Source organism: Mirounga leonina, unplaced genomic scaffold (assembly GCF_011800145.1).
Source record: "Mirounga leonina isolate KUSES-001 unplaced genomic scaffold, KU_Mleo_1.0 Mir_91, whole genome shotgun sequence".
Lineage (NCBI taxonomy): Eukaryota > Metazoa > Chordata > Mammalia > Carnivora > Phocidae > Mirounga > Mirounga leonina.
Window position 1 is genome coordinate 38,953,487 of NW_023270839.1, and position 11,837 is coordinate 38,965,323.

The 11,837-nt window shown below is 40.3% G+C and overlaps 1 protein-coding gene across 5 annotated transcripts in view; it reads left to right on the forward strand.

Annotated features, from left to right (window-relative positions):
* Nucleotides 1–11,837, forward strand: part of TRIP4 (thyroid hormone receptor interactor 4) — a 65,563-nt gene that overhangs the window by 45,128 nt on the left and 8,598 nt on the right. For 3 of the 5 annotated variants that reach the window (XM_034994848.1, XM_034994852.1, XM_034994851.1), the window contains one exon: nucleotides 11,569–11,671. The exons of 1 other annotated variant lie outside the window; for it this stretch is intronic. In XM_034994848.1, coding sequence (XP_034850739.1) covers nucleotides 11,569–11,671 — 103 coding nt within the window. Of the gene's footprint in view, nucleotides 1–10,936; nucleotides 11,034–11,568; nucleotides 11,672–11,837 lie in introns of those variants that run through there. One more of the 5 variants, XM_034994850.1, reaches the window with a different exon arrangement.

Consider the following 11,837-nt stretch of genomic DNA (forward strand, 5'->3'; position numbering starts at 1 on the left):
GACCTGAGCCGAAGGCAGACGCTTAACGACTGAGCCACCCAGGCGCCCCTAAAAAAAATCTTAAAAAAAAAAAGTGAAAATGGGGACACCTGGGTGGCTCATTTGGTTAAACGTCTGCCTTCAGCTCAGGTCGTGATCCTAGGGTCCTGGGATCGAGTCCCATGTTGGGCTCCCTGCTCAGCGGGGAGCCTGCTTCTCCCTCTGCCTGCCGCTCCCCTGCTTATGCTCTCTCTCTTTCTCTGACAAATAAATAGAACCTTAAAAAAATATATGTGAAAATGTCCTCTCTGTTGTACTGAGAAAACCTGCATATTTATAAACCTAAAAATGTGTATTCCTAAGGGATCATGAGGGCTGTGTCAGAGATCTAACAAAGAGGGGAACTGTGTGTCTGCCACAACTAGCCTAACCCTAGGCAGTTCTTTAAAATCACAGCTCACTTGAGTGAAACAGGGAATGTATGTTCAGAATTCTCATGAAGACTAGAATATTTACTAGAACTTTTAGGTCAGAACAGACTGTCTTTACAGTTGTTTTATAACCTTAGTGTTGAGTGCCCACATGCTGAGTTGAGGACAACCCTGTATGTTTTTTAATAATCCAGAAAGCATTATACTTTCTTTTGTACTTATCCTGAACAGAGGAGGGAAATATTAACACTTATCTATGCATTTATGTAAGTTCTTTAATGTTTAGCTTTTCATCTGAGAATGAACATATAATTCTTTTTTTTTTAAAGATTTAATTTATTTGAGAGAGAGAGAGAGCACAAGTGGTGGGTGAGGGGCAGAGGGAGAGGGGCAGAGAGAGAGGGAGAAGCAGATTCCCTGCTGAGTAGGGAACCTGACATGGGGCTTGATCCCAGGACCCTGGGATCATGACCTGAGCTGAAGGCAGACACTTAGCTGACTGAGCCACCAAGGTGCCCCTGAAAATGCAATTTAATTCTTAAGATTTTCTTAAGTATTATTATAAATACTTGAGTGTCTACCATAAATCAGACATTGATTTAGACACTAAAAGAAACAGAAAGGTGAATCAGCCATTGGTTCTGCCCTCAGAATGTTTGAAAGACTACTAGATAAATAAAATATGAATGTAAACAAACAAATACAAAATAAAAAGCAAGGTAACTATCTTGAAAAGTGGAGTGTCTCTGAGGAATTTAAAAGAAGGAAAGGTTGCTTCCAGCTAGGAGGGATCCCAAAAGACTTTATTAAGAATATGGCTTTTGAGGGGCGCCTGAGTGGCTCAGATGGTGGGGCGTCTGCCTTTGGCTCAGGTATGATCTCCAGGTCCTGGGATCGAGCCCCACATCAGGCTCCCAGCTCAGTGGAGGGCCTGCTCCTGCTTCTCCCTCTGCCTCTGCCTCTCCCCATGCTTGTGCTCTCTCTCCCTTTCAAATGAATAAATAAAATCTTTTTTTTTTTTTTTAAAGATTTTATTTATTTATTTGAGAGAGAGAGAATGAGAGAGAGCACATGAGAGGGGGGAGGGTCAGAGGGAGAAGCAGACTCCCTGCAGAGCAGGGAGCCCGATGCAGGACTCGATCCAGGGACTCCAGGATCATGACCTGAGCCGAAGGCAGTCGCTTAACCAACTGAGCCACCCAGGCGCCCTGAATAAATAAAATCTTAAAAAAAAAAAAAAAAAGAATATGGCTTTTGAATTAGCCTTAAAGGGTAGTAATAATAAAATCTATCACTTTTTGATCAGCTGTTATGTGCCAGACCTATGTATGTTCTAATCCCCACAACAGCTCCAAGCAAGGTATCATTACCCCTCTTTTAGGGATGAGGGAATTCAAGACTCAGTTAAAGTAACTTGAGTACTGTTAGTAAATGGTAGAATTGGGATTGCTGTTCAAGTCTTCCTACTTAGTTGATTGAGAAGCATATTCCAAGGAGAGGGAGAAGTGTGAGGTGGGAAGTTATGGGCCTGTCCGGAGAATAATAGTAAACCAGTTTGTTGAGAGATGAGTATGGGTGAAGAAGAGGAAGCAGCAGCAAACAAGAATGGAAAAGTATGTTGTGGTCCAATGGTAGATAGCTTTGAATGATAGGCTTTAGAGGTAAGACTTTTTTCTGTAGTCAGTTGTGGAATGGAGGGAGGGGTGTTTGGAACGTGATTATGGCCTTGATTTAGGAAAATGGATCTGGCTGCAATGTGGAAGATGGATTACAGTGAAGAGCCTGAAGGTAGGGAGACTAATGAGATGGCAGTTGTCCTTCCAGGGTCAAGATATGTTTAAAAGTCTGTTCTAGGCACTGTGAATTTTGTAAGACTGATGAATCACAGACCTGTACCCCTGAAGCAAATAATACATTATATGTTATTAAAAATAAAAAGTCTGTTTTAGGATAATGCCAGTGAAATTAGATAAGAGGGGGACAGATGTAAGAGGTTTTATGTAGGTAGAATCAATCATTTAATGTGACACCTTCATTTTACCTGTAAGTAAACCCAGGCTTAGTGAGAAAGTGGTCTGCTTGATCTAGAAGGAATCTGCTGTAGACTTGCTAACTTTTTGCAATCTGTTCACGGCTTCTGGATTTGTCATCTAGTCTACTGTATGAACCAGGTGGCAAATTACCTCTCTAATTTACAATTTTATTGTTCAGAATATTATATAACATACATTCAGCAAGTATTTACTATCTGTCATGTGCCACACACTGCTAAAGACTAAGCATCCAGAGTTTTAACGAGATATCCCATCTCTCTGGATCTTTAAGTCTACTAGAAGAGACTGAGACAAGAAAACCCAACCATACTAATTATCATATGAAAAAGGAATGCACAAAAGAGAGGCCCTAACTGCTAACTCATCTTGGCTGGAGGCAGGGTGGGGAGGGTTCAGGAAGCTTCTGAAAAAAGGTGAGTCCTGAAAAAAGAATTTCTGTCTTCCTTTGTATACCATCCTATATCTTGTCTCCATACTTTTGTCCCCCAGGATAGTTTCTGTTCATCCTTTAAAACAGCTCAGATGTCACTCTCTCTGTAGGGTCTTCCCAGACGTCAGTCCATTTCCTCCCTGACAGGACTAATCACTTCCTTCTCCGGTCTACTGTGTTCATATTCCTATTATTGCTCTGGCAGGTGAGTTGGACAGAAAGGAACAGATGATTGAAATGTTTAGGAGGTAAATTCTATAAAACTTGGTGATTTGATTGGATATGTAAAGTGAGAGAGAGAAGTCTCAGATAAACAAGTTTCTGTCTCTGGCAAGTGGGTGAATGGTAATATCATTAGTCCCGTTGGAGTATACAAAATAAGAGAATTTTCTTTTAAGATAAATAACTTTAAATGACCTGTGGTAAAGAAAACCTATACTGTAGCAGTAAAAGAAAGATGTTCTGTAGTATGTAATCACCATACAAAAATCAATTTTTTTTTTAATATTTAAAAAAACAAATTCTAGGGGTGCCTGACTGGCTTAGTTGGTAGAGCATGCAACTCTTGATCTCAGGGTTGTGAGTTCGAGCCCCACATTGGGTGTAGAGATTACTTAAAATAAAATTTTAAGAAAAAAATTTATTCCACACACAGTGTTATGATTTTTTATTTGGATGGCTTAAAAATGTTTTAATCTGTTTTGTTCTGAAAGACAAATGTCATTTTATGAAGGGGTATTGTTAATGGTTATAGCACCAGATTGCCTAACAATGATCTACCTTTGTAGGTTAACTGATGTCAAAGGATGCTCTGAGCTCTGCCTCAGAATAGTTCTCAGTTGAGTCAACCAGCCATTGGGAGATAAATTCTAAAATTGTCAGATCCCTTAAGTCAAGAGGAGTTTTAGTATTCTGAGTTACTAGTCCCAACGTCAATGGTTAAGGACCTTACAATGTAGTATCTTTTAATTAAGAGCAATTTTCTTTTAGTTCTCATTAGTTTAAGTTGGAGTGAAAGCCTGCTATATGAAATTTAAGACCAAAAATAACTATCATGTATGGGTGATTCCCATTTAGGTCTTTAAGAGTAAGGGCAGAAAAGCTATGAGGTTAATTTTAGAGAAAATATACTTGCTTAGGTTCTCTTGTGTATGGAGGGTCTAGCTTAGGATTTCAAAGGGCACAGAAAGCCACAGTGGAAACTTAACTGTGAGTAGGATGGGACCAGGAAACCAATGCTATATGGCTTCAACTAGATCATTTTCCACAAATGGCTCTAAGGCCCTTAAGCTGCATGTCACTCATCACTTTTTCTTTTCACCTGGAGCAAGTATGAACTCTGTAGCATTGAGCTGTAACCCCCCGTCTTTGATACTGAACACATGATTTGAATTGGGTACTAGTATGTGGGAGTTCAGCTGTCCCACATTGGTCCAGCTGGCCTGATCTTTATCCAACTCCAGTCAAATATATAGTAGTCATCTTGTCAAAGCCTCACGATCAATATATTATTGATGTGAGAAAACTTTTATCCTCCAGTAGAGTGTGGCCTGAGGTACTAGTTGTGTGTCCTGTGAACACCTTGAATTGATTTGAAGGAAAATGTAAACAAGTATTAGAGAACACAGTTGCTTTCAGGATGTTTCTTTGGATCTGTTGTGCTTGTAGCCTTTTTATCAGACTCATTTCCTTCTCTCTTTTCTGGGTATTATCACCTCAATCTTCTTGGAGTTGGTTTTCAGCTAACTAGATTTCAGAGCCTGATTTCATGTCCTATCTAGTTCCCCAAAGTTCAAACCAAGAAAACCTATAGCAAATATATGTGCTTTGTCAGTGAGTTCCTTCTTAACTGTTTGCTTTTATTTAACTTATCTTAAATTATCTTATCTTACTTAACTTATCTTAACTGTTTGTTTTATTTTATTTTAAAGATTTTATTTATTTGACAGAGAGAGACACAGCGAGAGAGGGAACACAAGCAGGGGGAGTAGGAGAGGGAGGAGCAGGCTCCCCGCTGAACAGGGAGCCCGACGCGGGGCTCGATCCCAGCACCCTGGGATCATGACCTGAGCCGAAGGCAGACACTTAACTGACTGAGCCCCCCAGGCTCCCCTGCTTTAGTTTTTAGTCCTCTGGAGAGAGATATAAGACTTATAGGTGATCTGGGGATTTGTTGGGAAGAGTGACATTGTTTAGGAGTTACTAATCATTTCAGGACAAGGACTAAATAAATGGAGGCTTGCAGAGTTGGTGAAAATGGCCACTTGGCTCTGAATTAGTTGTGATTGCCAAAAAACTACTAAACTTTTTTTTTATCCCTTTTGAAAATGGCAAAAGAAATGTTTTCTAAATGACTGGTGAACAATTTTCCTCTGGAGAAGAGAAGAAAATGGCTGTTTAGTAGTTAATTATCTGTTGTTAGACAGCTATGAAACTTATGAGCCATGAAAGAAGAGTAGGCCCAACCCTCCCTCCCACCCCCCAAGGCTGGAAACCAGGTGATAGGAGTCGTGTTTTCCTAGGCAAGAACAGCAGCAACTTCCTGAGGAATCTGTTATTGAATTTGAATGGTTGCTTGAGTTGCTATATCTTACAATTCACATTCCCTCATCTATCTGTTGTGCTATCTCAGTGACCCTTCCTCTAGCATCCTCTCTAAATTGGATATGATATCCAAAGTTTATTCATATTATTAACAAATATGAACCTCCTTTCTCTTAATTTACTTTACTTTTTTTTTTTTTTTTTAAGATTTTTATTTATTTGACAGAGAGAGACACAGCGAGAGAGGGAACGCAAGCAGGGGGAGTGGGAGAGGGAGAAGCAGGCTCTCCGCCTAGCAGGGAGCCCGATGCCGGGCTCGATCCCAGGACCCTGGGATCATGACCTGAGCCGAAGGCAGACGCTTAATGGCTGAGCCACCCAGGTGCCCCTGTTTTTTTTTTTTTTTTAATGTAAGCTCTACACCCATGTGGGGCTTGAACACAACCCCGACATCAAGAGTTGCATACTCTACCTACTGAGCCAGCCAGGAGCCCCTAATTTAGTTTTCTCTCCATCAGCTACATTTTAGTCTTCTGAGTTGCAGACCAAAAATCCCTTTCTTGTAAGTCACTGACTCGTTAGTGTTTAATGTGCTCCATAGTGCCTAGGCCCCAGTTGCAGAGAGTATGCTTTTTCTGGAGGTACTGAAGCTCTGCCAAACTGACTTTGCTTTAATGCATTCTACCCCTTTTCCCAATGCATAGGTCTTACTTTGCTTTTTTCTTTGCAGACTGCTTTGTTCTTCAGCTCTGTTTCTTGTAAGCCTCCTGAAATTCAGTATAAAAGCTTGGAAAAAGGGATATTCACATAAAACTTGGATTTAGATTAAAAGTTGATTTTAATGTTTATTGTGAGGCACGCACGAATGGGTCCCAGGAACCTCTTGTTGTATAATTTCATTTATCTATCATTTCCCCCATTATTTGACATTTGCTTACTCTGTTAATATATGTCAGTGTAGTTTTTTTTTTTTTTTTAAGATTTTATTTATTTATTTGACAGAGAGAGAGTTAGCGAGAGCAGGAACACAAGCAGGGGGAATGGGAGAGGGAGAAGCAGGCCCCCACAGAGCAGGGAGCCCGATGTGGGGCTTGATCCCAGGACCCTGGGATCATGACCCGAGCCGAAGGCAGACGCTTAACGGCTGAGCCACCTAGGCGCCCCTGTCAGTGTGGTTAATATTAAACATAGGGCCTTATTGGCCCACTTGCCAATACACAAAAGTTCTAATTTAGCTTGAGGGATAACAGATTACAGGGTAGCACCTGCTCTTACCCAGAGTTATAGTCCTAAGACTATAGTTCTAACTATAGTCCTAAATTCCCAGCGTGTGCGTATTTAGCACAGTTAAGATAACCTTAATGTGGGGTGCCTGGGTGGCTCCGTCGGTTGAGCGTCTGCCTTCAGCTCAGGTCATGATCTCGGAGTCCTAGGATCGAGCCCCGCGTCAGGCTCTCTGCTCAGTGGGGAGTCTGCTTCTCCCTCTGCCTGCTGCTCCCCCTGCTTGTGCTCTCTCTCACTCTCACTCTATCTCAAATAAATAAAATCTTAAAGAAAATACTATGTCTTTAGTCAACAATTAACAAATATGACATATGCAGTGGCATTTAAAAAAAAAGATAACCTTAATGCACAAGTTGATAAATTCATTATTCTTTCATTCAACAAATATTTATTGATTGGCTGCTGTGTGCCAAGCATGATTCAAGGTGCTGAGGAGTATACAAAACAGATGAAAATCCTTGCCTTCATGGAGCTTTCATCCTCGTAAAGGGAGGCCAGATTTAAAAATTTAGGGGCGCCTGGCTGACTCAGTTGGTAGAACGTGCAACTCTTTTTTTTTTTTTTTAAGATTTTATTTATTTATTTGAGACAGAGAGCGTGCACACAAGCAGGGGGAGGAGCAGAGGGAGAGGGAGGGGAAAGAATCTCAAGCAGACTCTGTGCTGGGTGCGGGGCTCCATCTTACCACCCTGAGATCATGACCTGAGCCAAAACCAAGAGTTGGATGCTTAAACAACTGAGCCACCCAGGCGCCCTGAGCATGCGACTCTTGATCTCCAGATTGTGAGTTTGAGCCCTATGTGGGATGTAGAGATTACTTAAAAATAAAATATTTTAAAATTTAAATAATTATATTGTATTAAGATGACAGTAAGTGCTGTAGGAAAAAAAAAGGAGGAGTTGAAAGTACAACTTATGTGAGGAGATTCGTGCTCTGATTTTAAATAGAATGATTAGGGAAGACTTACTGCAAAGTTGACATTTAAACATTTAAACAGAGTTCTGAAGAAAGAGAGAAGCCATGTGGATATCTGGGTGGTGGCAGGGGTGGGAGCATTCCAGGAAGAGAGAATAGGCAAGTGCAAAGACCCAAGGGCAGGAACAACCTGGAAGCCAATGTGGCTGGAATGGAGTGAAAGTGGGGGTGAAAGTAGTAGGAAAAGGTGTCAGAGAGGAAATAGGGGGCCAGACTGTCCAGGAACCTGAAGGTCACGCTGAGGACTTAGGCTTTTATTCTGAATGAGATGAAAAGCCACTAGAGAGTTTTAAGTAGAGGAGTGACATGATCTGATATATATTTTTAAAATAGTTCTGGCTGCCCTGTTAAAAATAGAAAAGAGAGAGGTTAAGGGCAGAAACAGAACAATTAGGAGATTATTGTGGTAATCCAGGGAAACATGATGGCTTGGACCAGGGAAGTAGCTGTGGAGGTCTGAGGAAGTGGTGAGATGTTGGATATCCTTTCAAGGTGGAGTTAACAGGATTTCTCAGTGGGTTGGTTGTGGGGGTTTTGGCCTGAACAACTGGAAGGATGGAATAGCTAATAGCCTGGCTATCCATTCATTCATTATTCATTTTAAAGGGGGGGGAATGGATAAGAGAGCAGGTTTGGAAATGAATTCAGGACCTCTATTTTTTAAAATTTTATTTGTATTGTGACAAAATATACATAACATATAACTTACCATTTTAACCATTTTTAAGTGTACAATTCAGTGGCATTAAATACATTAACAATGTTGTGCAACCATTGCCATTATCCATCTCCAGAACTTTTTCATCATTTCAAACAGAAATTCTGTACCCATTAAATAATAACTCCTTCTTCCTCCTCCCCACCAGCCTCTAGTAACCTGTTTTCTGTCTCTGTGAATTCACTTATCCTAAGTACCTCATATAGGTACTCATCATGTAATATCTGTCCTTTTGTGTATGGTTTATTTCACTAAGTGTAATTTTTCAAGATTGATTCATGTTGTAGCATGTATCAGAATTTCTGGAATATTTTTAATATTCCACTGTGTGTATGTGCCGTATTTTGTTCATCTGTCTATTGATGAACATTTGGATTGGGGAAACTATTGGGTGCTATGAACATTGGTAAACAAATATTTGAATTCCTGCTTTCAGTTTCTTTCAGGGATATACCCATGAGTGGAATTGCTGGACATTATGGTAATTTTGTAACTCTTTGAAATTACAAAAACCAAACTGTTTTCCACAGCAGCTGTACCATTTTACATCCACACCAGCAATGCATGAGGGTTCTAATTTCTTCACATCCTTACCAACACTTGTTATTTTCCATGTTTTTTGGTTGGTTTGGTTTGGTTTTATTATGGTCATCCCCTAAGCATGAACTCTAGTGCCTCATTGTGGTTTAGATTTGCATTTCCAGGACCTCATTTTTTCCCAGTTTTATTGAGATATAATTGGCATGTAACATTGTATTAGTTCAAGATGTACAACAGAATGATTTGATATATGTATATGTTGCAAAATTATTACCTCAATAAATTTAGATAACAGCCATCACCTCTCACAGTTAAAGATTCAGGACCTTTTTTTTTTTTTTAATTTTTTTTATTTATTAGGGGGAGAGAGAGAAAGCACAAGCAGAGGGAGTGGCAGGCAGAAGGAGAAGCAGGCTCCTTGCTGAGCAGGGAGCCCATGTGGGACTCAATCCCAGGACACTGGGATCATGACCTGAGCCGAAGGCAGATGCTTAACCGACTGAGCCACCCAGGCGTCCCAGGACCTTATTTTTTAACTCTGAGACTGAAGAAAATCACTAAAGTTGTAAATGTAGAGAGAGAAGAGGTCTGAGGCCTAACCCCTGAAGCACTCCCAACATTTAAAGGATGGGGTGATGAACAGTCAGTAAATAGCAAAACCAAGAAGAGAATGATATCCTGGAAGCCAAGTGAGGAATGTGTTCAAGACGGAGGGAGAGAAGAATTCTGTCAGGTTCTACAAATAGGTCAATTAAGTTGAGAACTGAGCATTGACCATTTGATTTAGCAACATGAAAGTGAATAATGACCTTTAGTTCACCAAGAATAGTTTTGGTGAAGTGATGGGAGTGAATGCCTATTTATAATGAATTTAAGAAAAAAATAGAGGAATTTGAAGCAGGGAGCATACATAGTCTTTTAGTGAATTTTGTTGTAAAGAGAATCAGAAATGGGGCAGTTGCTTGAGGAGAATGGGATTTGGAGAGATTTTGTTTTATGGCAGACATTACAGAAAGTATGTTTAATGGGATTGATTCAGTAGAGAGGGAACATTTATTGAGGCAGAAAAAGAGGAGAGAATGATTGAAATGGCTTGCAGTTCTGGAAAAGCAGAGCTGTGAGGTCCTGGCAGCACCATCCTCTGCCTCAACATGCTAAACAGAGGGGGGAGAGTAGGAAAACTGAAGAGGTGTGGATTGTGACTGTTGCTGTTGGGGCCTTTGTAGAATTTGGTTGAAAGATCTCAATGGCAGCCTCTGGTTTTATTCGTGCCAAAACACCTCAGCCCTAACAGCTGGAACCTACTTTTCTTTGAGTTCTAAAGATCCAGGGGATAAGGAAAGAAGAGCATTTTCCTTCTCATCTTTAGTCTTTTTTTCTCTACTGTGAACATTTTGACCCTGCCTCTGAATATAATTGTGTCTGATACTTGATATTAAGCTATGTTTTATCAAAGTACATGCCACACCTGTCCCACACAGAAAGCCTGCCACACCTATCTCACACAGAAAGCCATGGTATGTGGGCAGAACCAAAAGGTGCTAAAAATCCCTTGTTTTCTCCACAGCATTACTTACCACCTAGGACACAGTGGTCAAGTGGTCAGTAAAGAAGTTTTAACTATTTATGTTTCCACTAGTTACAAAGAAATTTTAATTTTCTTATTTTACTGAAACCTCCATTTCTACTTTCAAGCCTTAGATCTTTAGAGGACGTATCTTAGCAGGTGAATAAGAATGGAAAATAAGTTTATAGCTGTGATGGTATTTACTAGGAGAAAGGCTCCTTTGGTAATACCATAGCCTGTGAGTCATATTTGTCAAACATGCTAAATGCAAGACATAAAAGATAGGAAATAATGAAACAGCAAATCAGTTGGGCATTGCTAGAGAGCACTTTCTGCCAACCCTCCATTGTGCCTTAAATTGTGATTATGTGGCCAGCCTAGTCTTACTCTAGGTTCTGTGTCTGTCTTTGCAGAAGGAACACAAGTCCTAAGTATTCACACAGATTTGTGATGAGAGATCCAAAGGAAGCTTCTAAATAATTTTCAAAATTGCTCTACCAGTTACCTTTTCACCCTAAGTAAGTCTGGAATGCATCCAGCAAAACAGCTTTTGCATGTTCATACCTTTCAGAATGAATCATCTTCCTTCCTTTTAGTGAAAGAAGGGCTCTGTTGACTATTTCTGGCAGAATTTCCACAAATGTCCTCTATTTTTCTTAAACCTTCCAGTGTTTCACTCAAGTTAACCTGGGGTGCCCAATGTTCCCAAAGGAGACCTCTGAATCTCCCAACTCTCAGTCATTTATGTTAAAAGAACAGTCTGTCCTGATTCTTCTGGGAAAATATCAGGTATCCTTTTTTAAAGAAGTTGTTCCCATTATAGGAAGTCAGAAATGGCAGGCAATAGACTGCATAAGAGTACCGTTCTAAGGCCTGGGGAAAGGGAAGGTTTGTTTTTGCTTGTTGAGCATAATCCTCTTTACCTGACTGAAATGGAGAGTGCTATCATCAGAATGTTGAGGTGAAATCTGGGACATCCTTTGATCTCCCTGAAATTCAAAATCTGTCCCAACTAGTCTGAACTTGTTATTTTTATATTTCGCAGTATCCAGACATGAGTCAAGAATCTGATTCTCCATTTGTTTTCATCTGCACAAATCCCCAGGAAATGATTGTGAAGTTTCCTATTAAAGGAAATCCAAAAATCTGTAAGTCACAAGCTTTGATGGTCTAATTTTCTTTTCTTTCTTTTCTTTCTTTTTGTCTTATGTATCACTTGTTTAAAACTTTAAAATCCAGGGGCGCCTGGGTGGCTCAGTCGTTAAGCGTCTGCCTTCGGCTCAGGTCATGATCCCAGGGTCCTGGGATCGAGCC